At 39.6% G+C, this 25,974-nt stretch overlaps 1 protein-coding gene and 1 non-coding gene across 2 annotated transcripts; both read right to left on the bottom strand.

The window, feature by feature from the left end:
* Positions 1-20,474: 20,474 nt before the first annotated feature.
* On the bottom strand, positions 20,475-21,901 carry LOC110883151 (probable aspartic proteinase GIP2). Its single transcript, XM_022130982.1, has 2 exons — positions 21,322-21,901; positions 20,475-21,196 (listed from the first exon to the last, which is right to left on the bottom strand). Exons 1-2 carry the CDS (start codon positions 21,899-21,901, stop codon positions 20,475-20,477), a joined length of 1,302 nt encoding a protein of 433 aa, XP_021986674.1.
* Positions 21,902-25,663: 3,762 nt separating this feature from the next.
* On the bottom strand, positions 25,664-25,770 carry LOC118483384. The gene has a single exon (XR_004870672.1). It is a non-coding gene; the product is annotated as a small nucleolar RNA R71 (small nucleolar RNA).
* Positions 25,771-25,974: the final 204 nt, after the last annotated feature.

The raw sequence follows: 25,974 nt of genomic DNA, 5'->3' as shown, positions 1-25,974 counted from the left end.
CAATGCTGGGAATGGTGCTAGAGGAAGAGCTTTCGTGATCGGAGCTGGTGAAGCAAGGAATGACCCTAATGTCGTGACGGGTAAGTTCCTACTCGATGATCGTTATGTTTCTGTGTTGTTTGATTCCGGTGCCGATGCTAGTTATGTATCCCTACGTATTAGTAAGAAGCTTAAGCGTCCGCTTTCGTTACTAAGTTCTCCTCATATCGTCGAGTTAGCCAATGGTAGAAACATCGAGGCCTCACATGTTGTCAAAGGCTGCAAACTAGAGTTGTCCGGTCAGACATTTAGTATCGACCTTTTCCCTGTCACTCTTGGAAGCTTCGACATCGTTATTGGTATGGATTGGTTATCCAAGCATCGCGCTGAGATCCTCTGTCAAGAGAAAGCAGTTCGTATACCTCGCCGTTCTGGCAGACCCCTCATTGTACAAGGTGGCAAAAGTGGAGAAATCTCCGGCGTTATCTCGTTCTTGAAAGCCCAGAAGTGTTTACGAAAAGGGCACACCGCTATCCTAGCACTTGTTACCAACACGCAGGAAAAGGAAAAGAGGATTGAAGACTTTCCAGTAGTGCGCGACTATCCCGAGGTATTTCCTGAGGAATTACCTGGACTCCCTCCCCACCGTCAGGTCGAATTCCAAATCGAGCTAGCTCCCGGAGCAGCGCCTATAGCTCGTGCACCCTATCGACTAGCCCCCGCAGAATTGAAGGAACTCTCGACGCAACTACAAGAACTTTTGGATAAAGGATTTATCCGTCCTAGTTCATCACCCTGGGGAGCACCGGTACTCTTTGTTAAGAAGAAGGATGGCACGTTCCGAATGTGTATTGACTACCGTGAGTTGAACAAGGTTACCATCAAGAATCGTTACCCTCTCCCGCGAATCGACGATTTGTTTGATCAATTGCAAGGATCAAGCTACTATTCTAAGATTGACCTGCGATCAGGCTACCATCAGTTAAGGGTCCGTAGCGAAGACATTCCCAAAACTGCATTCAGAACTCGTTATGGTCATTATGAATTCCTCGTTATGCCCTTTGGAATGACCAACGCCCCTGCAGTGTTCATGGACCTCATGAACCGGGTATGCAAACCCTACCTCGACAAGTTCGTGATTGTGTTTATAGACGACATCCTGATCTACTCGAAAAGTCAGGAAGAGCATGAACAGCACCTACGCCTTATCCTCGAACTCCTTCGCAATGAGCAACTGTATGCCAAGTTCTCGAAATGCGACTTCTGGCTTCGAGAAGTCCATTTCCTTGGACACGTGGTTAACAAGGATGGAATCCACGTCGACCCAGCTAAGATCGACTCTATAAAGAATTGGCCTACCCCTAAGACTCCGACTGAAGTTCGCCAATTCTTGGGATTGGCAGGTTACTACCGCAGATTCATCCAGGGATTCTCAAAGATTGCACAACCCCTCACTACGCTCACTCAGAAAGGCGTCACCTACAAGTGGAATGAAGCACAGGAATCTGCTTTTCAGAGGCTTAAGGATAACCTCTGCAGTGCTCCTATTCTCTCGTTACCTGAAGGAACGGACGACTTTGTGGTTTACTGCGATGCGTCTATTCATGGACTCGGTTGCGTGTTGATGCAACGCGAGAAAGTTATTGCTTACGCCTCTCGACAACTTAAGACACATGAAAGGAATTACACAACACACGACTTGGAACTGGGAGCAGTGATATTTGCGCTTAAGATATGGAGACATTACCTGTACGGTACCAAGTGCACCATTTACACCGATCACAGGAGTCTCGAGCATATCTTTAAGCAGAAAGAATTAAACATGCGACAACGTCGATGGGTTGAACTTCTGAATGATTATGAATGCGCCATCAAGTATCATCCGGGCAAGGCCAATGTTGTGGCGGACGCCCTCAGCCGGAAAGACACTGTACCAAAGCGCGTGCGAGCATTACAACTTACCATCCAGTCTAGTCTCCCTACCCAGATTCAAAATGCTCAGATTGAAGCTCTGAAACCGGAAAACATCAGGGCTGAGTCCCTGCGAGGATCGAGACAGCAACTAGAACAGAAAGAGGACGGCGCCTACTATGTGGCAGGGCGCATTTGGGTCCCACTTTACGGAGATCTACGAGAGCTTGTGATGGACGAAGCCCATAAGTCCCGTTATTCAGTACATCCTGGTGCAGATAAGATGTACCACGACTTGAAAACCACATACTGGTGGCCTGGCATGAAAGCCCACATAGCAGCCTACGTTGGCAAATGTTTGACCTGCGCAAGAGTCAAGATCGAGTATCAGAAACCAGCAGGCTTACTCCAGCAACCGGAAATCCCGAAGTGGAAATGGGAGCAGATTTCCATGGATTTTGTTACAGGGCTACCTAGATCTCAACGCGGGAATGACACTATTTGGGTGATAGTAGATCGATTGACTAAGTCTGCACACTTTCTGGCCATTAAGGAAACAGACAAGTTTTCTACCTTGGCAGAAATCTATTTAAAGGAAGTAGTCTCCAGGCACGGGGTGCCAACTTCTATTATTTCCGACCGAGACGCTCGTTTTACTTCCGAGTTGTGGCAAGCTATGCACAAATCCTTTGGCTCACGTTTGGACATGAGCACCGCTTATCACCCGCAAACGGATGGGCAGTCTGAACGCACCATCCAAACCCTGGAAGACATGCTTAGAGCCTGTGTGATCGATTTTGGCAAGAACTGGGAGAAGCATCTGCCGCTGGTGGAATTCTCCTACAACAACAGCTACCACACTAGCATTCAGGCGGCACCTTTTGAGGCATTGTACGGTCGTAAATGCCGATCACCTCTTTGCTGGGCGGAAATAGGTGACAGTCAGCTCACAGGCCCAGAACTAGTGGTAGACACAACGGAAAAGATTTCCCAGATCAGGCAACGCATGGCGGCAGCTCGCGACCGTCAGAAAAGCTACGCCGATAAGCGTAGGAAACCGTTAGAATTCCAGGTCGGGGACCGGGTTCTACTTAAAGTCTCACCCTGGAAGGGTGTGGTCCGTTTCGGTAAACGGGGCAAGCTGAATCCACGGTATGTTGGACCATTCGAGATTACCGAGAAAATCGGTAAGGTAGCTTATAGATTGAACCTGCCTGCAGAGCTGAGTGCAGTGCACAACGTTTTTCACGTATCTAACCTGAAGAAGTGTTTGTCGGATGAAACACTTGTGATTCCTTTTAAGGAACTGACGATTGATGAGCAGCTACACTTTACTGAGGAACCGATTGAGATCACGGATCGAGAAATCAAAACCCTCAAACGTAGCCAGATACCCCTTGTACGAGTTCGTTGGAACTCACGGCGCGGCCCAGAGTTTACCTGGGAGCGGGAGGACCAGATGAAGTCCAAGTATCCCCAGTTATTCCCAAACGAAAACCCCAGCACTGAAGCTACAACCGAATTTCGGGACGAAATTCCAAACTAACGGGGGGATGATGTGACACCCCGTTAAAACACGCTAGCTTGGCAGTGGCTACTTCAACTTTCGGGACGAAAGTTCTTAAAACTTGGGGATAATGTGACACTCGAGGTTTTTCCATACGAACACTTTGTAATATCTATGTGTATATAAATATTATTAAATGGAAATGTGATTTTTGCATGACATGTGATGTATGTATGTATTATATGTATATATGTGAGAGCCGAAACCACGACCCGAGACCACGACTCGCAACCGGGCGGTTGCGAGTGGGCCACTCGGTCTCGAGTGGGCCGTTGAGCCGAAACCGGTTTGGGCCGAAACCCCCAAGCCCAACCCGAAACCCCCTTAGTCTTGATTGACACTTGGTATATAATCCCCACTTTCCTTCATTCCTTCACTTTACACAACACACCAACACATACACTCCTTATTTCTCTCTCAACTAGAACACCCCAAAACAACATCTCAACCTTCTCCAACTTTCGGATTCAAGCAAGGGATCTCGGACAAGGACTCGGTCAAGCTCGGATCACTCGGACACTTCATCTTCTCTCATTTTCTTCCCTTGTCTTTGGCTCTTTCTTCTCCTAACCGGTTAGTGTCCTATGTTTGTGTGAAGGATGCTTTGAATGTTTGTTAAATGAAATGTTTATAAACTAGAAAATGGTTAGTTAAAATTTCTATGCATGATTTTTAGGATATTTTTGTGAGTTTGGCATTATGAGTAAACCACTATGGTTGTATGCTTGATGACATGTTTAAAATGGCTAACAAATGGTAGATCAAGAATGATTATGGCTAACCATACTATGCTTCTTTATTTCTTGCAAAGATGATGATGCTAAACATAAGATTTCGGCTATATATTGTATGTTCTTTGTTCTTGCCATGATAATCTTGTCATAAAATGTGATTTTTGGTTCATAAAAGGTATGATTTGTTATGGTGAAAACCCTAGAAAACTATGAACATAAGAAGAACTTGTTTGAATGTTGGTTTGAAGATTTAAAATGGCAAAGTTTGATCCATATTTTATTAAAGGCAGATTAGGAAAGGTGTTTGTAGAAATCTTATTGGTAGTTTCCTAATCTGGGTCTGATTTCATATGTACAAATTGGACTGTCTTTTCTGCATCATCACGTGTGTATGAAAGTGACAGATTACGACTCGCAACGACGGCATTACGACTCGAAACCACACGGTTGCGACTCGCAACCAAAGCATGACAAGTCGAAACCTCGAGATTGCGACTCGAGACCACGCCGTTGCGACTCGCAACCAAAACGTGATGACTCGAGACCACGATTGCGACTCGCAACCACAGCGTGACAAGCCGAAACCACCTGGTTGCGACTCGAGACCAGCTGGTTGCGAGTGGGCTGTCCATTTTAGTTATTGGGCCATTCTGTGTTAACTTGGGCTATCTGTTAAGTGGACTATGTGTTGCTGTGTTCTGTTTGACGGTGTTACTGTTAGGGCCGGCCCAATAACCCATGACTATTACTTGTATGCATGTTATGTGCCTGTATATGTTCTTACGTGATTACTTGTACACCGAACCTGACCTATACCGGTAACCATGTTAGGACGTGGTGACCAACGTGATTGACAAGTAACCCAAACCTACCGAGCAACCCAAGGTGAGTTCACAACTTAAAAGCATGCGTCCCGGTGGTTTGGGACACGAGACTGAAACAACCCTATCCCCTGGTAAAAGGGGATACTATTTACATACCTTCCCTAGTTATTGGGAACAAAACTTACTTTTCCTTCCCGGGTATTGGGAAACCTTTTGGTTAATTACTGTTTATACGGATTGCAACTAACGGCACTAAACGAAACTCTATCACTCAAGTCCCTACTACAAATACCGATTAGTCGCCGGGTTAGGCGAGCGGGTTATTAGTTGATAGCGCTATTTAGGTGTTTACCAGCCTCACACCGTGCCCTGGTTTGGGATCGGTCGTGAACTAATGTACTCAGAAATCCGTCAATGATGATAGAACATTGACATCGGGGCATCCTGCGGATACGCAACGGTTACCTAGTGTTCGGTATTGGAAAAACAGTTTAGTCGCTAACTTTTGGGGTAGCTCCCCAGGGCATGTATAAACGGATAAATTAACCGGTGAAACAAAGTTTTTGGAAATTAAAACTGGACAACTAGTGAACTCACTCAGCATTATTGTTGACCCCTTACTGCATGCTTTGCAGGAAACCAGTGACGAAGGAGCTTGCAGCTTGGGGGCGTGTAGTGTCTGTTCACCCTTGTATTGGGTGTTACCTTATTTTGAATCATGAACTTTGTTTTAAACTCCCTTACTTATGCTTCCGCTACTTGTTACTATTTTGAACTTAAAACTTTAAACTCTAAACTTAATATTTGCTAAGCTTATGAATAGTAAGTATTACTTTTGTTATCAACTTAAGTATTCGGTATAATTGGTGGCTGGATCCTGGTCAGTCACGCCCTCGAAGCGGGTGTTATCCGCAGGTGGATTTTGGGGGTGTGACATGTCATTCCTACCGACGAAATTCATGTTGACGACACGCTCCACTTCGTTGAAGAACCCGTTGAGGTTACGGATTGGAAAGTAAACAAGACCCGCCGGAGCAGTGTCAAGCTCGTCAAGGTTCGTTGGAATGCCAGACATGGTCCTGAATACACCTGGGAGCGTGAGGACCGGATGAAAGAGAAATACCCCCACTTATTCCCCAAGAACCCTGCATCTAAAAGCAGAACTTAAAATTTCGGGACGAAATTTTTCTAACGGGGGGAAAATGTAACAACCCTCACTAAACCAGGTATCCGTACGACTTAATTAATAATTAATTACTGCTTAATTACTGTGCTTATCTGAAATTGTGGATAAACTGCTACTTGAATGTTGATACATGTACATACTTGCATCATACTCTATTTACCGTCACTACATTATTTACATGTTGAACCTTAGTGACAAACATGATGCACAAAAGCACAGTAGCACAATGAACGGATAACCTATTGAACATGCTGATAAAGCCAGCATCAGGCAGATACTGCCTCTAAGGCCTGTATGAGCCCAAGATAGTTTACTACACCAATAGTGAATGTAGGGATACAAGGGTTGTAGAACTGCGTCTCTAGGAATAGGTTATAGTGACAGGATTTGCCAAAAACGTACTCAAAGTACAAAATTCAGCACATTAACTAAAAATTCAGCATTTGGTTAACTAATAAAGTGCCAAAACATGAGAAAAATGTTACTAGACACTTTCCAAAGTGTCGGGAATAAGTTGTGTCACTAGAATTAATATTAACGACACTTTAAAGCTTTGTTTAACGCTTTAACGGATTACTATCCAACCAAACAACCGGACTTTACCCGGGACATGAAAATATTGCCAATAACATTATTTATCTTTTTCTGAGCCAGTTAGGGTCCCTGAATACCCTAACACCCGTCATAAAGCACAACACACTACTAACCGGGTTAATCCCTAAACTTAACTAGATTAACCTAACTAATACACTAACTATTTGGTTGGATTTGAACTAGAAACCCCCCCCCTGACCGAAGTCGGTCACTATGTGACCACCCTTTGTACTATTTTGATTAAACAAATCCCATTGTCTTATATCTAGCCTACATATGAACTATTGGTTAATGAACATGATCTTGGTCTATAAGTATCTTGCTTTGCACATATGATCATTCACACCTCACATCTCAACACTCAAACACTCTCCCTCTCTCTCAAGAAGCTCGGCCGAACACCCCCTCTACATTCATCAAATTTTCGAGTTTAGTTCAAGCAATTCCAAGTTCATTCAAGCGTTAAGGATCACGTATAAGGAGGCTTGGTGCATTCGGAACTCAAAGGACCTCTTCTCGTTGCTTTTATCCTCTCATTTTGCGTCTAGATTCTTCCCTAGCCTCGAGCTAGTAGTAAGTTGCTTGAATCACCTTCTCGAACTATTTTAAGATGGTTAAAATGATTTGTAATGGTTAAAAGTCATGAACATACAAGTTGAAGCATAAAAGTCTACTAAAAATGCTAAAAGTGATGGTTAAAAGCTTGTTTGTTGTGTAAATCTTGTAGTATTTGAATTGTGTAGTTATTTGGACCCGATCTATGTTGTGGTAGCTCGGATCATCGTTTAACCCGGGTTGGTCATGATCATGGATCATGACATAGAGTTGTTTTGGATGTAACAAGGGTTAAAGGATGAAACTCTACCACACACGAATCATGAACTTGTGTAAAAGCGATTTTTCTTGTGAAATAGTGTTTAAAACTAGTAGATCTACGGATCTACAAGCGGTATTTTCAAAGAACCGAGTATCAAAGAAATCATGTTTTCTAAAGACGGATCTTACATTAACAAGAATGATTTTTAGAACACACAAGTGTGTAAACACTTGTGTAGCACAAAGTTTCGACAAAATAACTATTTTTGTAAAATTTACAAGAAGATGTAAAGACGGGATTTATTTAAAAGCAAGGTTTTACGAAATCGGATTGATTTATATAAAGATCCGCTAAAAGTAATGGGATTTACTTCATAATTTTAGAAAACTACAAGTTCATGTGATTTATGCGACTTACATATTTATTTACTAGTTTGTTGTTTTGGACGTTGTTTTGATTGAATAAAAAGATTGTTGGGTTGATTTATAAAAGAAAATGATACGCTTGAAAGCGTGGCCACCTCCAGTTACAAAGGAAACTCTGGCGAAATTTTTCCAAAAACCTAACACTTAGGAATATTTTCACTATAAGTGTTAGAAATACTTTTCGACATGTTTTCAAAATATAAGTTTCGCCACGACTTTATTTACAAAATATCGGAGGTGGGATTTTCACAAAAATTAAACGTGATAAATATATATTTAGTAAATATATTTTTCACAACGTTACTTGTCGATTATTTGTGAAGATACATAAATATTATTTTTAGGGTAAAAAATAATATTATCGAATGTTAACGAATCCAAAATAATACGAACGCTTTCACAATAAATATATAAGTTACACCGGTAATTATTATTACCACTCGATCGTTAAAACGTAACTTACGCATTATTAAGAATATACTTATAGACGCGTATTTTGTCAAGGTATTATTTTGGGAAAATTTTATGTAATAGAAAATATAATATTTTTGAGAAGAATATTTATATTTTGGAGTTAGAAATAAAATATATTTTAAGTGAGACTTAATAATATATTTCGAACACACATGTATTAAATCCTCCATCCTTGGGAAGGAAAATAATTACCAAGTATATACAGAAAGTAAACGCGAAATAGTTGTCTAACTATTTCCCAAAAACTTAAACCATAAAGCTAAGGCACGGTTGTCCGTCTAATAGAATTAGTACGTGTAGGTCGTCACACAGCTGCTTGATTTGGAGGTATACTTGGTAGAGACGCACCACTGTGAGTTCATGTCCCCCTTTTCTCTTAACTGTTTTCAGTTTTCTAAACTGCGGGGCTGAAATACATGTTACTTTGATTACGAATACTTTATACATGGTATGGTTAGCGTAAGGAGGTTTACGACTTAGATCATGTGAGTGGGTAGGCGGAAACTTGAGGCCATTAACCCTCAAGGTAGGACCGAGGGACAGTAGCGGTAGATCTATCTGGGTGTAGCGAGCCCAACCCCTGAGCCCGCATAATGGACCAGGTGGTGACTTTGTGCCCGACGCATAAATCTGCAAGGTTTGAGTCTTCCTACTTGCACTTCACACATATCAATGGCTTTGCAAACCATTGGCGATCTCTTTTTTCTTATTTGCTACATACCAGGGTTTTATACATACAAAGGTTTATTTACTCACTTACACATGAACTCGCTCAACATTATTGTTGATTTTTCAACTTACATGTATTTCAGGGAATTAAAGGATCTGGCACGGTATGGCACGTTTTCCCCGCTGCACTAGTTACGAGGTCATCCAAGTTTAAGAGATGTGACTTTTTCCTGGACGAGCCACAGTTCTTAAACTGTGTTTATGTCATGTTGATGTTTGTGTCTGTTGAACACTGTTTATGTTGTTAGGATGTGTTTCCGTTGAGACATTGTTATGGTATTTTACTTTTCAAACTGATGTGCTGAAAATGGGTTAATTAAAACTAACTAAATTACCCTAATTCTAGACTCTCTAAGCTTTAAATTTATAAAACTAAGACTCTCTAAACCCTAAACCACACAGCCGGCAAGTGTACCGATCGGTGTAGTATAGCCTAAGGAAGTCCGAGTATCGAACCCAAGAGACTACTGATTACGCTAATGACTCTATCTAGACTTAGACTGACACGGACTTTAACTAATTGTTTATTTGGATGGGGGGTTTCTAAAAGTCCTAAATAAAATATTAAAATAATATTAAATAACTAGACGAACTAAACACGAACTCGAACGACGACTGAACTCAAGAATGATGAAGGAACTACCTAGGCTAGACGCAAGCTAAACTCAGAATGGGTTTCTATTCGATGATTTTGTGGTGTGGAACCGGGATCTTTAAATGCTAAACCTATTAAGACACCACTAAGCCCCTCAAACACTCTCAAGGCGATTCTTATGGCACTACCTAGGCTGTTACGCTCACCGGCTTTCTAGATTTCTTTTCCGTCCTCTAGTTTCTTGAAAGTGCCTATGTAAGACGCTTTACCTTGCCGCGCGAACGTCTAAAGCAACTACGGGTTTTAATCTTGGCTTAATAGACAATGGAATGTTAAGTCCTTATAACTAAACCGAGACCTATTAATATCCTCGAGCCTTTCCGCGACGAGTCTAGCAGCACACTTGATTTTATTAACTTACCCAATATTGTTTCTAAGGTTACTTACGCGTTTTCACCCTAAAGGATTAATGACCTATTATGTGATATAGACACTCACCTAAATCAAAAACCCTAATCCGACTCTATTATGTGATAAAGACCGTCACCAAGAATCGAACGAAGCAATAAACAATAATAAAACAATCACAAGCACGCATACGCACCAAGTTAAATTCCTATAGCTTTTACAGTACAAGAAAAATCCACAACCACGCCAAAAATCGAATAAAAATCCAAACTTTATTTAACTATTGTCGTTAGCCTAGGTAGTATAAAAAGTTTAGCCAATAATCATATTATCAAATAGCATAACAATCATCAAAAATTCAGAATTCATCATTAGAACTAAGAAACAAACGAAACCGAATGATAAACGAGAAGATAAAACCCGAAAATCTTCAACTCCGTGCGTTCCCGAGCCTTCCACGATGATTCCTCGGCTTCCCGAACCTCCGAACAGCCTCCAAGATGTCCAAGGTTTGTCTCCAATCGTCTGATATGTTTCCTTTTTGCCTCCTCTCGTCTGATGTGCGTCCCCCAAATTTATTCGTGCTCTCCACTGTTTGTGTTTTGGGTTATGTGCATTCAAGGCCCAATGTTGGCTCATCAAACTACTACCAACCGCCCTCCTAGGCCAATCAAATAATGCCGCCCAAAATTAATCCACATAAATCGTTGGGCTAAAGCCCTTTGGCGGCCCACTTTAATTGCCGTCCAATCCCTCCAAAAAGTCAATAATGTGCCGCCCATCCAACCAATCAAGGCTGCCTCCCCTTTAGCCAATGAAGTGTTGCCAAAAGCCCAAGAACTAAACAAAACAATTCCCCTCTTGATTATCGAAAATAATAACCATAGTGGCCCTTTGTTAAAATTATGATGGGTCGTAGGATTCTGCACATGGCCTCCCTTTTGTTTGCACTTTTTAATTGCACCAACTCCCAACACTTTACACTCCATCTTGATTTATTTATCACAATTCAAAACTCGTGTATTTTTTTCTTTCACTTTTGTACGTAGATGGCACTGCTTTTTATTTATAGAGATAAATGGGTTCGATCCAATCAAGAAAAATAGTGGCGTTTTTTTTCAGTCACTGGCGCCCTACTCTACTCAACTGGCAGGTTATTTCTTTATTACTCGTTTCTGCTCCATTTGAACCAGAACCTGCCAAAACACCAAATAATGTAATCTAATACTAAAACTAAATAAAAACAAGAGTTAATTACTGTTTTCGTCCCTGAGGTTTGTCAAAAATAACGGTTTCAGTCCATTAGTTTAAAAATTGCGATTTCAGTCCATCAGTTTCATTTTCGTAACCATTTCAGTCCACTAACTTAACTCCATCCATTTATTTTATTAACTTTGGGTGAAATGACCAAATTGCCCCTGCTAACTTAACAAATTGTAATAAAAAATGCAGTTCACAGGATTCGAACCCGTGACCTTTGATTTTGAAAACAACCACTCAACCATTGAGCCATGTATTAAGTTTGTGATTTACATCATATTGTTTTCATTTTGATAATTGCAGGCTAATTGCCATTTCACCACCTTCAACCTCTGCAACTTACACAAACCCTAACCTAAATCACAATGTAACAATAATCTTCACACAAATTACACAAACCCTAACCTAAATCACGCAAATCCTAACCTGAATTTCACTCTCAACACCCAACCAAATGCATCACACGATTGTTGGAGCGATTGTGGCGGAGGCGGGGGTGGCGGAGGTGTGGCGGAGGCGGAGGTGGAGGTGTGGTGGTGTGTGGTGGAGGTGTGGATTATTGGAGCGAACACAGCCGTTGCGGATTATTAGAGCGATTGTGGTGTGTCGGTTGTTGTGTGGTGGGTTGTTAATGGTGGTGAATGAAAGGTTTGTGGAAGATGATGAATAGGTTTAGGGAAGAAGATGATGAGTAAGCTATGTTATAAGAAAAACAAATTGAATTCATTCACAATCTTAATACATGGCATATTGGTTTAACAGTTACCTTTCAAAGCAAAGGTCATAGGTTCGAAACCTGTGACTAGCCTTTTTTTTTAAATTTAACCATAGGGGTAATTTGGTAATTTCACCCAAAGTTAACAAAATAAATGGATGGGAATTAAGTTGGTGGACTGAAATGGTTACGAAAATGAAACTAATGGACTGAAATCGCAATTTTTAAACTAATGGACTGAAACTGTTATTTTTGACAAACCTCAGGGACGAAAACAGTAATTAACTCTAAAAACAAATAAAAACTATACAAAATTTATACAATTTACATAGGACAAATATGTGTATTTTACCCCACATCACAAACCTAATTTAATGGATGATCTTGCATGGTTTTTAAATTCATATAGCTTGTTATGGTTAAGCTATGGTATTAAGAAGTCACACCAAATTAACCACGCTTCCGCAAAGCCAGGGTGTGACAGTGAACAGGTCAGTACTTTCGTACAGCAAAGAGATGAACTTGACTCCCGGATAAATGTGATATATTATCACTTATTTGTGGGACATGTGATTGTTGATCACTTATTGAGGTCGAATGCAATATGTACACGTATGTATAGTATCATAGAAGATCTAGACTTGCGACCCCGTTTTTATTTTCGGTAAAAGATACAACCATGATACCCAGATGATAAACAGCATAAAGACCGAATATCTCAGAACCTCGGCAATCTCTCAAACGAAATTTCGGTACTAAGACCATATGCCAATGAATGGTTCCCACCTAGTCTTCAGTCGATTAAGATTTATATCACCCTGCACACTTTAAAATGATTGTGAGCCTACCGATACATCTTATATAGAGTTGCTTAACATTTTTCATTTTGCATTCTGTTCGAAGAGGTTTAGACAGACCACTGATGTACTATCATTTTCTCTTTTTCTCGCCAGGAAACTCATTTTTGTTTTTCTATTGTTTTTGTGTTTTTAAATTTTTCGATGTTTTTGGATTTTTAAAATTTGGATTTACTCCCCCTAAAATCAACAAACTATGATAAATTAAGAAAACACAAACAAATATTTACAAAAATGATTTTTCGATGTCGTATTAACTCATGTTTTACCTCAATGCCGTTTACCAAAAATAAGTTAATCAGAAATGATTTATCGAATTTTGGAAAAATCAGTTGGCATGTCGGTAAGCGGTGCGGACCATGACAACATTGACGAGTTTCATAGTGAAACAATCACGTGTGAGGTGATATTTGAGTTCAACGTGTCAGGCCAAAGAGTGCTGTACAAGATGATAATAATTCATAAAGCAGCTTAAAAATCGACAAGTATAGGAGAGATAAGAAATTTAAAACCGTATCCTGCAACTGCTTCGTGCATTGCCAGGAATTTGAGTGTTCTCCCAAACTGGATATCCACCCGGTGTGGACTTCAAAGTCGACTTTTGTTTTGTAGCTACTGAGAAATCTCTTGACAGCAACAAGGTCATAAACCTCCAGGTCCGGCTGGTCTTCCACATTGCACCAGCGAAGGTCTTTGTCTTTCTCTTTGAGAAGTAGTGTGCGGTTGTTCAATCCACGCCAAGGCATCCGCACACCCGGTTAGTTTGTTCAACAAACATATTTTCTTCAATCACACCACGAAGAAATGTACAATTCAAGTTCATTTTGTTGATTTTGAACTTCAGACGTGCTGCAAATGTGTACATTTTGATTGAATCTATCCTGGGGACCCGATCAAAGCCTTTAACAATCACACTTTTGGAAAGAATTTTCATTTTGTTGAAGTTATCAATTTCTTTCAACAGACAACTCTGTTTCCCTTTTCATCTTCTCTCCATCAAAGGCAACAATTTCTTCTGTCGCCTATCTTGTGCAAGGACGCTCCACTATCAACAATCCTATGACTATCGATAGTTCCTCCTGGAACTTCCTGCACACTCACTCAGAGATTAGTTGGAGAGGGGGACCCAAGCCTTCATTGACTTGGGTTGCCCCTGAGAATCAAGAAATGTAATTTCAATTTCCTGATGATTTTCAAACACAACACCTCCCCCTGAACTTTCACCCGATTTAGGTTTCCAAGTTTGTTTTTGTTTACAAGATTGTGTATTATGTACAATTTCTGGTTTTAATGGTTGTGACAAACTAGGTTTCCTTTTAACCGTTTTAACTTCAGATTTTAAAGCCTTTTCAACAGCTTTGATGTTATGACGTCGTTGTTTCGTTTCTTGTTCCCTAACAGTTCTTTTATCATGTTTTGGTGAAACGGGACGACGTTGAGGGTGAACCTTTTCAGGTGGTGCTTTCTCAACAAAATTTGGTTTGGGCGAGTTTGTGCAGTCTTTAATGATGTGCCCAAACTTCCCACATTTAAAACACGTTCTCCTTTCAACAAACTTAGGAGAATTTGATCGACTAGCAAATGTCGAACCTGTAGAACCTGAGGTACTATCTCTTTCATCACACCCGTTTGTGTGTTGGGTGTAATTGTTATCGCTATTACGTTTCAAAATGTTGACTTTTTGTACAAAATCGGTATTTGATTTATTTTCAAAAGTCTCCACTTTATCAGTATCTTTGGAGGCTACAAACTTAACGTCTTTTGTTTTCTTCTTGTAACGAGCTCCTTTTGTTTCAGCCTTTGGTTGTGTAACCTTAGGCTTTTGAGCTCGTTGTTGTTTACCCTTGAAAGCAATTGGTTGTTGCTTTGTCGGTGATTTCTGTTTTCCAAATTGTTTTCTGATTTCAGCCTTTGGAATTGGATCACATTGAGTTACAGTAACTCCTAGGATCGTCTTTCCCAAAAACTTGCTTGTGTTATCTTCAAAAACTTTATCAATCAAAGATGGATTGACATTTTTAATTGGAAAATCTTTTTCTGAATAAATTTTAACATCTCTGACCAAAGTGTACAACAAGTTATTGCTTTTAACAGCAGACACACTTTCCTTGTCATTCTTGACATCTTTGACAGCTTTGACAGGATCTATCACTTGCTTGGCAACAGGTTGCACGGCAGGAGTAGGAGGATCACTAAGAATATGATTCTCAATTGGAATTTCTACTCCTTTCGTCTCATCAAGTGATTCATCCTCGTCATTCACATCTGATTCATCATCTAAAGAATCATAGTCCTCAATGGTTGGAGGACTTTGATTTGAAGCACATGATGACTTTTCTTTGTTATCAGATGAGCCCTCCGATGAATTGTACGGTTTGAACCCTAGGCCAGTAGTAACTTCCTCATAATCAAGAGGCACACTGGGTTCATACCGAGGCATATCCTCTTCATCAGGCATTTTGGTATAGTTGTGTCTCAAAGGGGGCGGACACTTCTTATACCCAACGCCTTTCACATTACCTTTCAGTTTTTGGACGTCTATGATGTGATCGAGCACAAATCGGGAGTTAGAATAACTCTCCAATTTTTGCTTGATAGCATCATGCTCGCATTTGGCAATGGCTAGTTCCCTTTTGGTTTCCTCAACAATGTTAATGTAATCATTAATACTAACTTGTTTATAATAAACAACTTTGTTCAATTCGGAAATACTTTTCTTTAGGGTTTCAATTACAGATTTAAAATCCTTTTCGTTTCGAGTTAACGACATGTTTGCCTCTTTGCACTTGGACAATTCAATAACCAAACTCTGATTGTGACTATGAACCGTTTCAGATTCACGTTTCAATTCAGCACATTTATGTTTCATATCAGCACAATCACTACATATGCTAGGAATTTCAAATTTTACCTGACTTGTAGAAGCTGTGACATTAGCCATGAAGGCAGTCTGAGAAGAGAAAGATCCATCTTCAGTAAGAATCTTCTCCATTTCGTTCGATGTAGCATCAGCTTTCTTGATCAAGTCAGATTTTTGACTTTTTGTCTCCTTGGCATCATCCGACAAATTATCAGCTTCAGAATCAGTTCTTTCATTCAAATCCAGTTCTTCATCCGAACTGCCACTATATCCTGAACTGTCATCATTTCCCGAAGATTCACCATCATTGACATTCTTGACAATTTCAGCATAAAATGCAGTTCTTGTTTGATCACCGTTTCCCAACTGTATGGGCGGACCACAATCGACACTTGGATCGAATTGCGATTGTGTTGTGGAAACTTGAGGTTAAGGTTGGGGTTTAGATTGCGAAAGATAAGCATTTTGATTGAACTGCGGAAACGGAGATGAGCTTGTATTTGATACAAACGCCGTTTGAAGCTTCGGTTGCTGAATGGAACTAGAACTAGCTGAAGGACCAAAACCCGGCAAATACATTTCTGTGTTTTGAGTAGGTGCAATCCTTTTAGCTTTCCGAATTTCCTCTTCGTTCTTGTGCTCCAACTTCTGAATGAATTCATAGATATTAACATTGACAGCATCTACAACGCCCGTATGCTTTAAAAGCTCAATGAATGGGCTCCACTTTGGAGGTAGGGCATTAGCAAACCGTGCTACCATTTCCTGTTGAGATGCAAGAACACCAAAATAATACATTTCACACATCAAATGATAATAACGAGTAGTTATATCATTTAGGGTTTCATTCTCTAAGAAATGAAATGATTCGAATTTCTTCTTCAACAGATCATGACGTGTCTTTCTAGTAGCTGCATATCCTTCTCCTCTCGCTACCAAAAGATTCTGTATGTTTTGATTTTGATTCGACAACAAAGCCCATTGACTTGCGCTTATGGATGGTTGAGGAAACATATTTCTTGCCCACGCGGCTGCGGAAGTTTGATCTTGACCTGGTTGTGGGTCCGTACTCCAATCCCACGGACTTGTGCAACTCATGATTGGTGTATAGAAGTGAAAAATCTGTTATGACGAAAATTGATAACGGCGAAACTTGATCTCGTCTTCAACTATTTTAGCTCAAACTAACTTTCCGTCCAAATTCACTTTGAAATAACTTGTGATCCAGTATCATTTTTTTTTAAATCCACCAGAAATAATATTTATGAAGGATGATTAGAGGTCCACTCCACTAATATGAATGAAAACAACTTAACACTGGCCCAAGAGTAAATTAAGTCTACTTTAAATTTGTTGAGGCCCACACGAAGAATATAGGCCTAAATCACCACAAAAATAAATCTGAAAGGCCCAAAAAAAATTAGTTAATGTCTGGCCCAAATTGCAAACTAAAATTCAATTCAATTTATAATGATGTCATCGGCCCGTTAAAAAATCCAATATGACCCAAAAGTCTCCTAAAATTGTTTGCCAGCTCCTAATGACAGTCATAATAGTCAACAACCCTCAACAACTCTTCTCTTTGACAAAACTCATGTAATGACGAATCCTCAAGAAGTTTGGTGAAACCTGGGTTTCATTTAATGATAGACGAAACCTTGTTTGATATGTGATGAACGACGAAATTGAATGTGAGTAAATTGTCGACGTAACCCAATGATTAAAACACTGATCGACGAAACAATTATGATAATGGACTCTGGACGAAACCGATTGATATAATGAACGACGAAACTGATAAGGTTCTTTACGTTGACGGAACAGATTAATTGCTTGATGTCGAAACAGATTTGAAGTGTAAGCGACGAAATTGAGCTGAAGAATGATCGACGAAAGAGGTTATGATCAACTTGCGACGAAACAGAATGAGAAGGTTGAGCCGACGAAACTGATTTGACTTTGATTCGATGAAACAAGAATAATACTTGAGAATCGACGAAACTGATTAAATTTGATTCGACGAAACATGGCTTAATGAAATCACTATGATGAAACCTTTATAATAAATGATAACGACAAAAAAAAACTATATTAAATATAACTCATGGTGGACCTTTGATGGCTGATGATGAAAGCTCATGTGAAATGTCAGATTTCTTTGGGTTGGCCCAATCACAATTAAATAGCTACCTATAGTTGTCGGCCATATTTTATTTATTATTGTTATTATATAAATTTTATTTTTTAGATCCAATTAAATTTCAATGAACGACGAAACTGGTTAAAGTGTCGAGCGACGAAACAGGAGGATTCTACACAGGAGGATTCTTAATGAACGACGAAAGTGATATGGATAAGGTTGAGAGTTGGTGAGTTTGGTGAAATTTTATCTGTTCTCTAACACAAAAGACATTCGTTTCCAAAGATACACCATACCCATCATACTTTGCAAACCCAAATTTCTAACAAACATGAATTATTAATTCACAAACAGATTGAACAGTTAACACACAAAGGATCAAAAAGTAGATGGCACAAAGAACACACAAGAACTTTTTGAAGATCTGATGAATATTTGAAGATTTCGGTCACCGAATAATTTTCCGAAACCCGAAAATGCACAAAACTTTTACTAAAAACCCGGTGTATCACAAGAACAATCAATTTAACAAGGTTTTTGATAAAACTTTTGGCAAAATAACAAGGTTTTCACTGATTTTAGCCACTTTAGAAAATATATGAATTTTTCAAGAACAACTCGAAAAAAAAAAAAAAACAAAACTTGTTTGGTTTTAAACAAGGATTAGAGCCAATGCTCTGATACCAATTGTAGGTCCCGTTTTTCCGGTGGGTCGATAACGAAAACCTATCCTTGTTTATCAAGAACACGGTAACGGGTGCGGAATCCCCGTGACGGTGCAAACCAAACAAAGTCTAAAATAAGAACACGCGTAACCAAAAGATTCAATATCTATTGATTAGGGATGAGTACAACCACAAACATATACAAACAATGTTTTAAACGGACTCTCACTAAGTCTCTCTGTGCTCATCAGTTTCACACAAAAACTGAGAGGAGTATTTATACTAACACAGACACATACATGACGAAACAGAAAAGGACTCGGCGAAACACCTTTTGGCCAAACATTGGGCCTGAAGAAGTGTTGGGCGACGAAACAGGGCTAGGCCACTGCAAAGATGACGAAACACAAAAGTGTTTCGTCATATGATTTCATGAAAACATAAATTCACAAATTCAACACTTTGTGACATCATCATGACATCACAGTGATGATGTCATGGTGATGTGTCACCTGGGACTGGTTTGCGGCGTTCCGTGCTTCGCATGTCGAACTCTGGGGCGCACGACGAAGGAATGTCGTGACGTTGGGCTTGAGCCGAACCTAACCGAGTCGAAACCAAATCGAACCGAGCCGAGTCGAACCGAGCCGAGTCGCGTCCACACAAAGTGTATCAACATAAAGAGCAAGAGATGTTATTTTGATGGTGATAGAAATAATTTAAAATAAAGACAATATTATACATACACCCCTGTAATCTTATTTTCACATCCCCTATGGTATATGGGCCGTATAAGGTTATACAGCCCATATAGAATGATTTGGCACAGAAAGAGTAAATTACTTTTTGAGTCCCTGTGTTTTTGTGGTTTTAACCACTTGAGTCCAAAATCAAAAAGTTTAACGCCCTGAGTCCCTATCCATTTATTTTATAACGTTTTGAGTTCAATTTTGTTCATTTTATAACGATTTGAGTCCAAAAAATTGGACTCAAAAGATTAAAGTTTAGACTCAAATGGTTAATGAAAATGCTTATAGAGACTCAAGTCGTTAAATTTTTTGCTTTTGGACTCAACTAGTTAAAACCACTAAAACACGGAGACTCAAAAAGTAATTTACCCGCAAAGAAATAATGTGGAATCTTTTTTTTTATATTTTACATGTATACGGGCCGTATAACATTATATGACCCATATAACCTTGTATATGAGCAATATAATGTTATACGGCCAAATGTGTTTACTTTTTGAGGTTTGATCAGGTTTTTTTGGGTTTTAAGATCTGTATACGGGCCAAATCCGTATAAGGTTATGCGGCTCGTATATATTTTTTAATTTTTTTTTTTGTGTAAAACCGAACAACCATTTAATAAATTTTAGTAATTCTTTAGATAACGTTTTCAGTATCCGGAGTTTGTTGGTTTGATCGTAGCCAGGGTTCAGAATTGTTGAATATGGTGATATTAGAACACTGTACACTACATGTAAACACAGTGGCTTTGTGATGCAAGGATCTTCGAATGCGGTATGTACGTTAAGTTTCTGTTATTCGTCTGTTAAGTATCAGATGGAGTCCTTTCGAGGTCTAATTATATCAACTATGTAAGAAAGAGAGAGACCTTTAAGTACAGATCCAACAACTAAGTAAGAACACGTTTTACAAGTTTATTAGGTAGCCAAATTAAACGTTGGTAGAGTCCATCCATACCAGCTGAGTATGCTTTTAAGAAGCAGCTTCAAGTGCTATTGGTGAGTGTAAAGTTGAAGTTTGCACAACTAGTCTGCCTACGTAACAACGAAGAACTAAACCCAAAGCTCATATTCTCCAAATCAAACTCCAGAAAATTATCCTCAAATTGAAGCGTCCCGATCACGATTGCATGTTCAGTTGTCACACCACCGTCGATAAACGCTAGGCATGCGGTGTCTTTTGTTACTTGTTTCATGGAGTTAGCTTTGGATATAGTCCACTTATTGCCACTAGAGAGGACCAAATTAATATCAGGAACCCTTAAAATAATTCGAGTGAAGGTCCTGAAACATAGCCCGAACGGTGCAACTGGCCTTGCATGAGGGAGTCCTATCGTATAGATCAAAAATATCCTAACCATTCGATTATAAATATCGGATCTAAGAGTGGCGTAAGGCTCAATTGTACTAAGCTTGGTGGTAATATTTGGAGGTAGGTCAATAGATCTCCGTCCAATTACGATGGAAGTGACACCTATAAAGTATCCAAAAGAATCTGGATGCTTTAGCAATGGTGTATAAGAAAGTAGACTCTTTATATCAACATCTGATTGGGGAAGAAGGTAATATGGGCCCGAGCCGAAGAACAGAACTCCCGGAGTGGAAGAGGTGCTAGGAAAACATAGAGCTAATGATCTTTTAAGTGGTTGATATAAATAAGCCGGTAAGGCATAAGGTGAGGATGAAAACGCCATAACACCAGTAACACCTGTATTAGAGGGAATATATTAGTTACGAATAAATGATACCTAATCAAATAATATATTCTAACTATGTTAATTAACAATATAACAATAATCCCTAACTAATATATTCTCTTTCATAAATAATAACCTGAAGGGAATGATTCAAACGAGGAAGAAGGAGCACACGCCGCGTTAGGGTTAGCACCATATAATCCAGTGAAAACATTTTTACCGTCGCTTGTGTTCACTGTGAAATCGTCATAGTTAAGAAGGGCCTGACCACAAGATTTTGTAATCGGGTTCACAACGTTGACTGGACACGTACAATATCCCCAACCAGGTAAGGTCGAGCTGTTGGTTACTGGTGGGCAAGATGGATTTTTGTATGAGTAAGTAGTTCGTGTGTCGGTGCATTGATATTCTTCACAAGAAACAGGATAGGTACAAAGCGTGTTGCTAGGGCAACTTCCGGGATACATGTTCCATTGCAGGATGCAGTCGTGCCATATGAAAGGAGCATCGATGTCTATTAGGAAGTTTGCGTGCATGTATTGCATATTTATGTATGATGTCATGATCTTAACGCTGTAGAGCGGCTTTGCAGCATCAGTATGTTTCGTAATGGGAACAACTATGGAAGTGTACGGCGGCACATACTTAGCTATTGTGTTATGTTCTTGAGAGATGGAGACTAGAACCGTAAGGATTAGTTGTAGAAGCAAATACATTTTTCAAATGTTTGTATTTTCTCAAGTACAAGTAGTGTAGATTAATTGGATATATGTCTCAGGCATATATTGATATTGGGCATTAGGTAGAGGGTGTAACAGCAGCCATCAGTCATGTGATCACATGACATAATCGATCGATATAAACGTTTGAGGATCGTCATATGCACAAGTTGAATACTTGAGTCTATCCATAAAGTCGGCGAGTGGAAGTTGGGATGTGTACCATATTTTCAAAAAAAAAAAAAAAAAAAAAAAAAAAAAAAAAAAAACCTCAATTTGAATACAAGTTAAGTTTTGTTTTGTTTTGTTTTCTCGTTATTAATCGAGTAACTAGTAAAACTGTACCAGAATGTCAACGAACTTCAACTTTTTACTATGCTTTTTTTTTCATATTAAGCATATACTTTCTCTACATACAATATATTTTTACTTGAACCGTATTCCTTATAACTATATTCACCATGGAGGGGAGATAGCGTCACACAGCTGCTTGGCAATTCATCATTAGTCTAGTTAAATTACGATTTTGCCCAGTTTAAATTTACAGTTTTGTTATTGGTTTTTTCCCTCCTAGCCAAATTACGATTTTGCGCTCAGATCAAATGTACAGTTTTTCCGTTTTTTTTGTTTTTTTTTTCGGTGTCAAATTATGATTTTGCCCCCAGTGTAAAATTACAGTCATGCCATTATTTTAGTTTTTTTTTCAAAAAAAAAAAAACTATAGTAGTATTTTGTTTTAATTGGTTGAGTCGGTGTAATTTTTATTCGTGCCAGATGGTTGCCTGGCCCACTTTTTTTTGTCCGGAAACATTACAATTTTTCTCCCAGTTTAAAATTATAGTATTTCCATGGTTTTAGTTTTTCTTTAGCAATAGTACCGTTGAGTTTTGTTTTAATTGGTTCACTCGATGTAATTATATTTATCATGAGTATAACTTTATTTAGGGTAAATTACACTTTTCATCCTTTATGTTTGTATTGAATTGCAATTGATACTCTTTAACTTCAATAATTACAGTCCTAATCCTTTATTTGGAAAACTCGTTACACCTTTCGTCCTTTAGCCCTAACTGGGTTAAAATTTTCAATTAAGTTTAATCACTTAAGGGTATACTGGTGATGTGCACTAAATGCAACATATAAATTACATCAATTGTGGCATAAAACTAACCATTTTTTAGTACTAATGTTGGAAAAAGTATATTTTTGTCTTCCTTTTGTATTTTCAGGATTAAATGAGCTCAAATGAACAAAAGAAGCAAAAAGGCAGCTAAATCTAACATAAATACAAGAAAAGGAACAAATGTGGCATGCCCGACCTCCCGACAGCATCTTCCCAAGCAAAACAAGAGAACAGAAGGCTGAACACGCCCCGTGCTCAGTGAGCACTGGGGCGTGCTCAAGTGTCAGCAGAAAAGATAAAGCTGTAGAAGCTTCTATCACCCACCACGGGGGCGTGCCCAATGGACGGGGGCCGTGGTCAACTCTAAGATTCGCAGGATCTAGGGAAATCTTGATAGTACAGATACGCTTCTGTACACGGGGTCGTGCCCAGCGGACACGGGGGCGTGGTCAACTAATGCAGACAAACTGCAATTAATGAAGAAAGAGAAGGGGGATGGACACGGGGTCGTGCCCAATGGACACTGGGTCGTGCCCGAGCTTCTGTTCAGCCTATAAATAGGAGTGTTTGGATCACTTGCAACTCATCCCTTGGCACACCACCTCTCTCACACTTCACCCACCACCCACCACCATCACAACACCATCATCCACCACCATCATCCATTATCCATCATAGAGTGTGTGAGTCGTCTCGGGATCCAAGATTGATCGTAAGAGTTCTTGACAATCAAAGGCATGTTTGCCTAAGTCTCTTACATCACTTGGTGAAGACAAGTGTTTAGTGTAATACTTTTTATTTTTAATCTTTTCGCACTTTTTATTTGGTTATGTATTAATGACTTTAATAACTAGTTTCTTATGTTGAAGGTGATTCTTCCTTATCGTTTGTCCGTGGTGTCTTGCCATTATTTTACTTTCTATATAAAATAAAAGATTTTCACCATTCATATCTCCACGGTCTATATGGAGATATGTTGGCTACCTGGTCGGGGTTAAGGGAACGGTTTGGTAAGAGTCTTGCCATTGTTCAATGTATAGATCCTGCAAAGGACCTGGGTCAAATTTAGTAGGACCTCCTTCAATACCCACCGGTATTGGATGGCGGGGGTCCAAACTCTTTGATCCCCTTATAAGTTAAACTACTATTAAAACTTTAACCCGGCTACTTAGGACTGTATCCCTGCTGACTCAGACTACTTAGCCGAGGGTAACGTCACCTTCAAAAGAGGGGTCTACCACATTATGCATTAATAACTTAATTAATTATTTTTCATTAATCCGACCCTTTAGGATTGTATCATTGCTGACTCAAACTACTGGGTTGAGGGTGACGTCACCTTCAAAAGAGGGGCCTACTACAATAACTAAGATAATCTCTTAAAAAGTGCAAAAGTGCGGAAATAATCAAAGGGTACACTACACACGAGTAAGATCCAAGTGATTGATCTTGTCTATCTGCTTTTACTTTTATTTTTATTTTCATCATTTTAGTTGGTTTTATTTTTCTAGTTTAAAAACCCTTTTTCTAACTTTTGATTTGATTAGACGTTGAGGATAAACCGGTACTAAAAGCTCTTGTGTCCTTGGACGACCTCGGTATCTTACCAACACTATACTACGTCCACGATGGGTGCACTTGCCCATATGTGTGTTTAGTGTGAGTAAATATCATGTTTTATAAATTTAAAACTTGGCTAAAAAGTGTAAAAGGGCTTAAAATAGACACCTAAAATATATTACACTACACGCACATCAAGTTTTTGGCGCCGTTGCCGGGGACACAAGTATTTTAAGAAAGTTAGGAATCAACGGCCTAATCGTTTTTTCTAAATTCTTCTTTTTTAGAATTTTTCTTAATTTTTCAGTTTCTGCAGAGCTCAACACGGGCCGTGCCTGGTCGGACACGGGTCGTGCCCAGCATTGTCACTGACAGTTTTTATTTTCCGAGTTACAGAGAGCTGAGCACGGGGCCGTGTCCAACTCCCCAGTAACAGGGATCCGAAAAACAATCACTGTATCTCTGACCATGGGCCGTGTTCATCTGAGCACGGGGCCGTGGTGAATCTTCTGACCAACGTTCTTTTCTGTTTTTATTGCAGGACTTGGAACCTAGGCGCCACATCTGAACTTTCTACGTAGTGTATGAGCTCCAGTTCTAGTAGAGACATAAAAGAACTTCTAGAAGAACCCGAACGCTTTCTCAGAAAAAGACTTAAAGCTAAAAACCAAGAGAAAGTTTCGGGGGAACCACTTCAAATGGCGGACCAACGTACCCTCATGGATTATCTACGACCCACCGTGGGTAATCTCGGCGCCGCTATCAATGCACCGAATGTCGAAGCCGACAACTTCGAACTTCGGCCACATTTGATACAAATGCTTTAAAACTCCGCAACCTTCCATGGGCTTGCGGACGAGGATCCTCATCTACATATTACTAATTTCTTAGAAATATGTGATACCTTTCGGATCAATGGAGCATCAAACGACGCCATCCGCCTTCGCATGTTTCCATTTTCACTAAAAGACCGAGCTAAGGCTTGGCCCAATGCCCTCCCAGTTGGCTCGGTAATCACCTGGGATGAACTAGCCCAAAAGTTTCTATATAAGTATTTCCCTCCTGCTAAAACGGCTAAATTAATGACTGAAATTAATATATATTCACAAGAGGATGGGGAATCCTTATATGAAACTTGGGAAAGGTTCAAGGAGCTACTAAGAAAGTGTCCTCATCACGGTCTTGCGGTGTGGCAACAAGTATCCACTTTCTACAATGGGATGTTGCCACACACAAGACAAACACTTGACTCTAGCTCCGGGGGACTTTTAGGTAATCGTCGCCCAAATGAAATATACAATCAAATTGAGGAAATTGCTCAAACCAATTTTCAGTGGCACACTCCCCGAGCCAATAAATCCATTACCCCAGGCGCCCATAAGGTTGA

Source organism: Helianthus annuus, chromosome 10, assembly GCF_002127325.2.
Source record: "Helianthus annuus cultivar XRQ/B chromosome 10, HanXRQr2.0-SUNRISE, whole genome shotgun sequence".
Classification (NCBI taxonomy): Eukaryota; Viridiplantae; Streptophyta; class Magnoliopsida; order Asterales; family Asteraceae; genus Helianthus; species Helianthus annuus.
The sequence above is the reverse complement of the archived record's forward strand: the minus strand, read 5'-3'. Positions and strand labels throughout refer to the sequence as shown.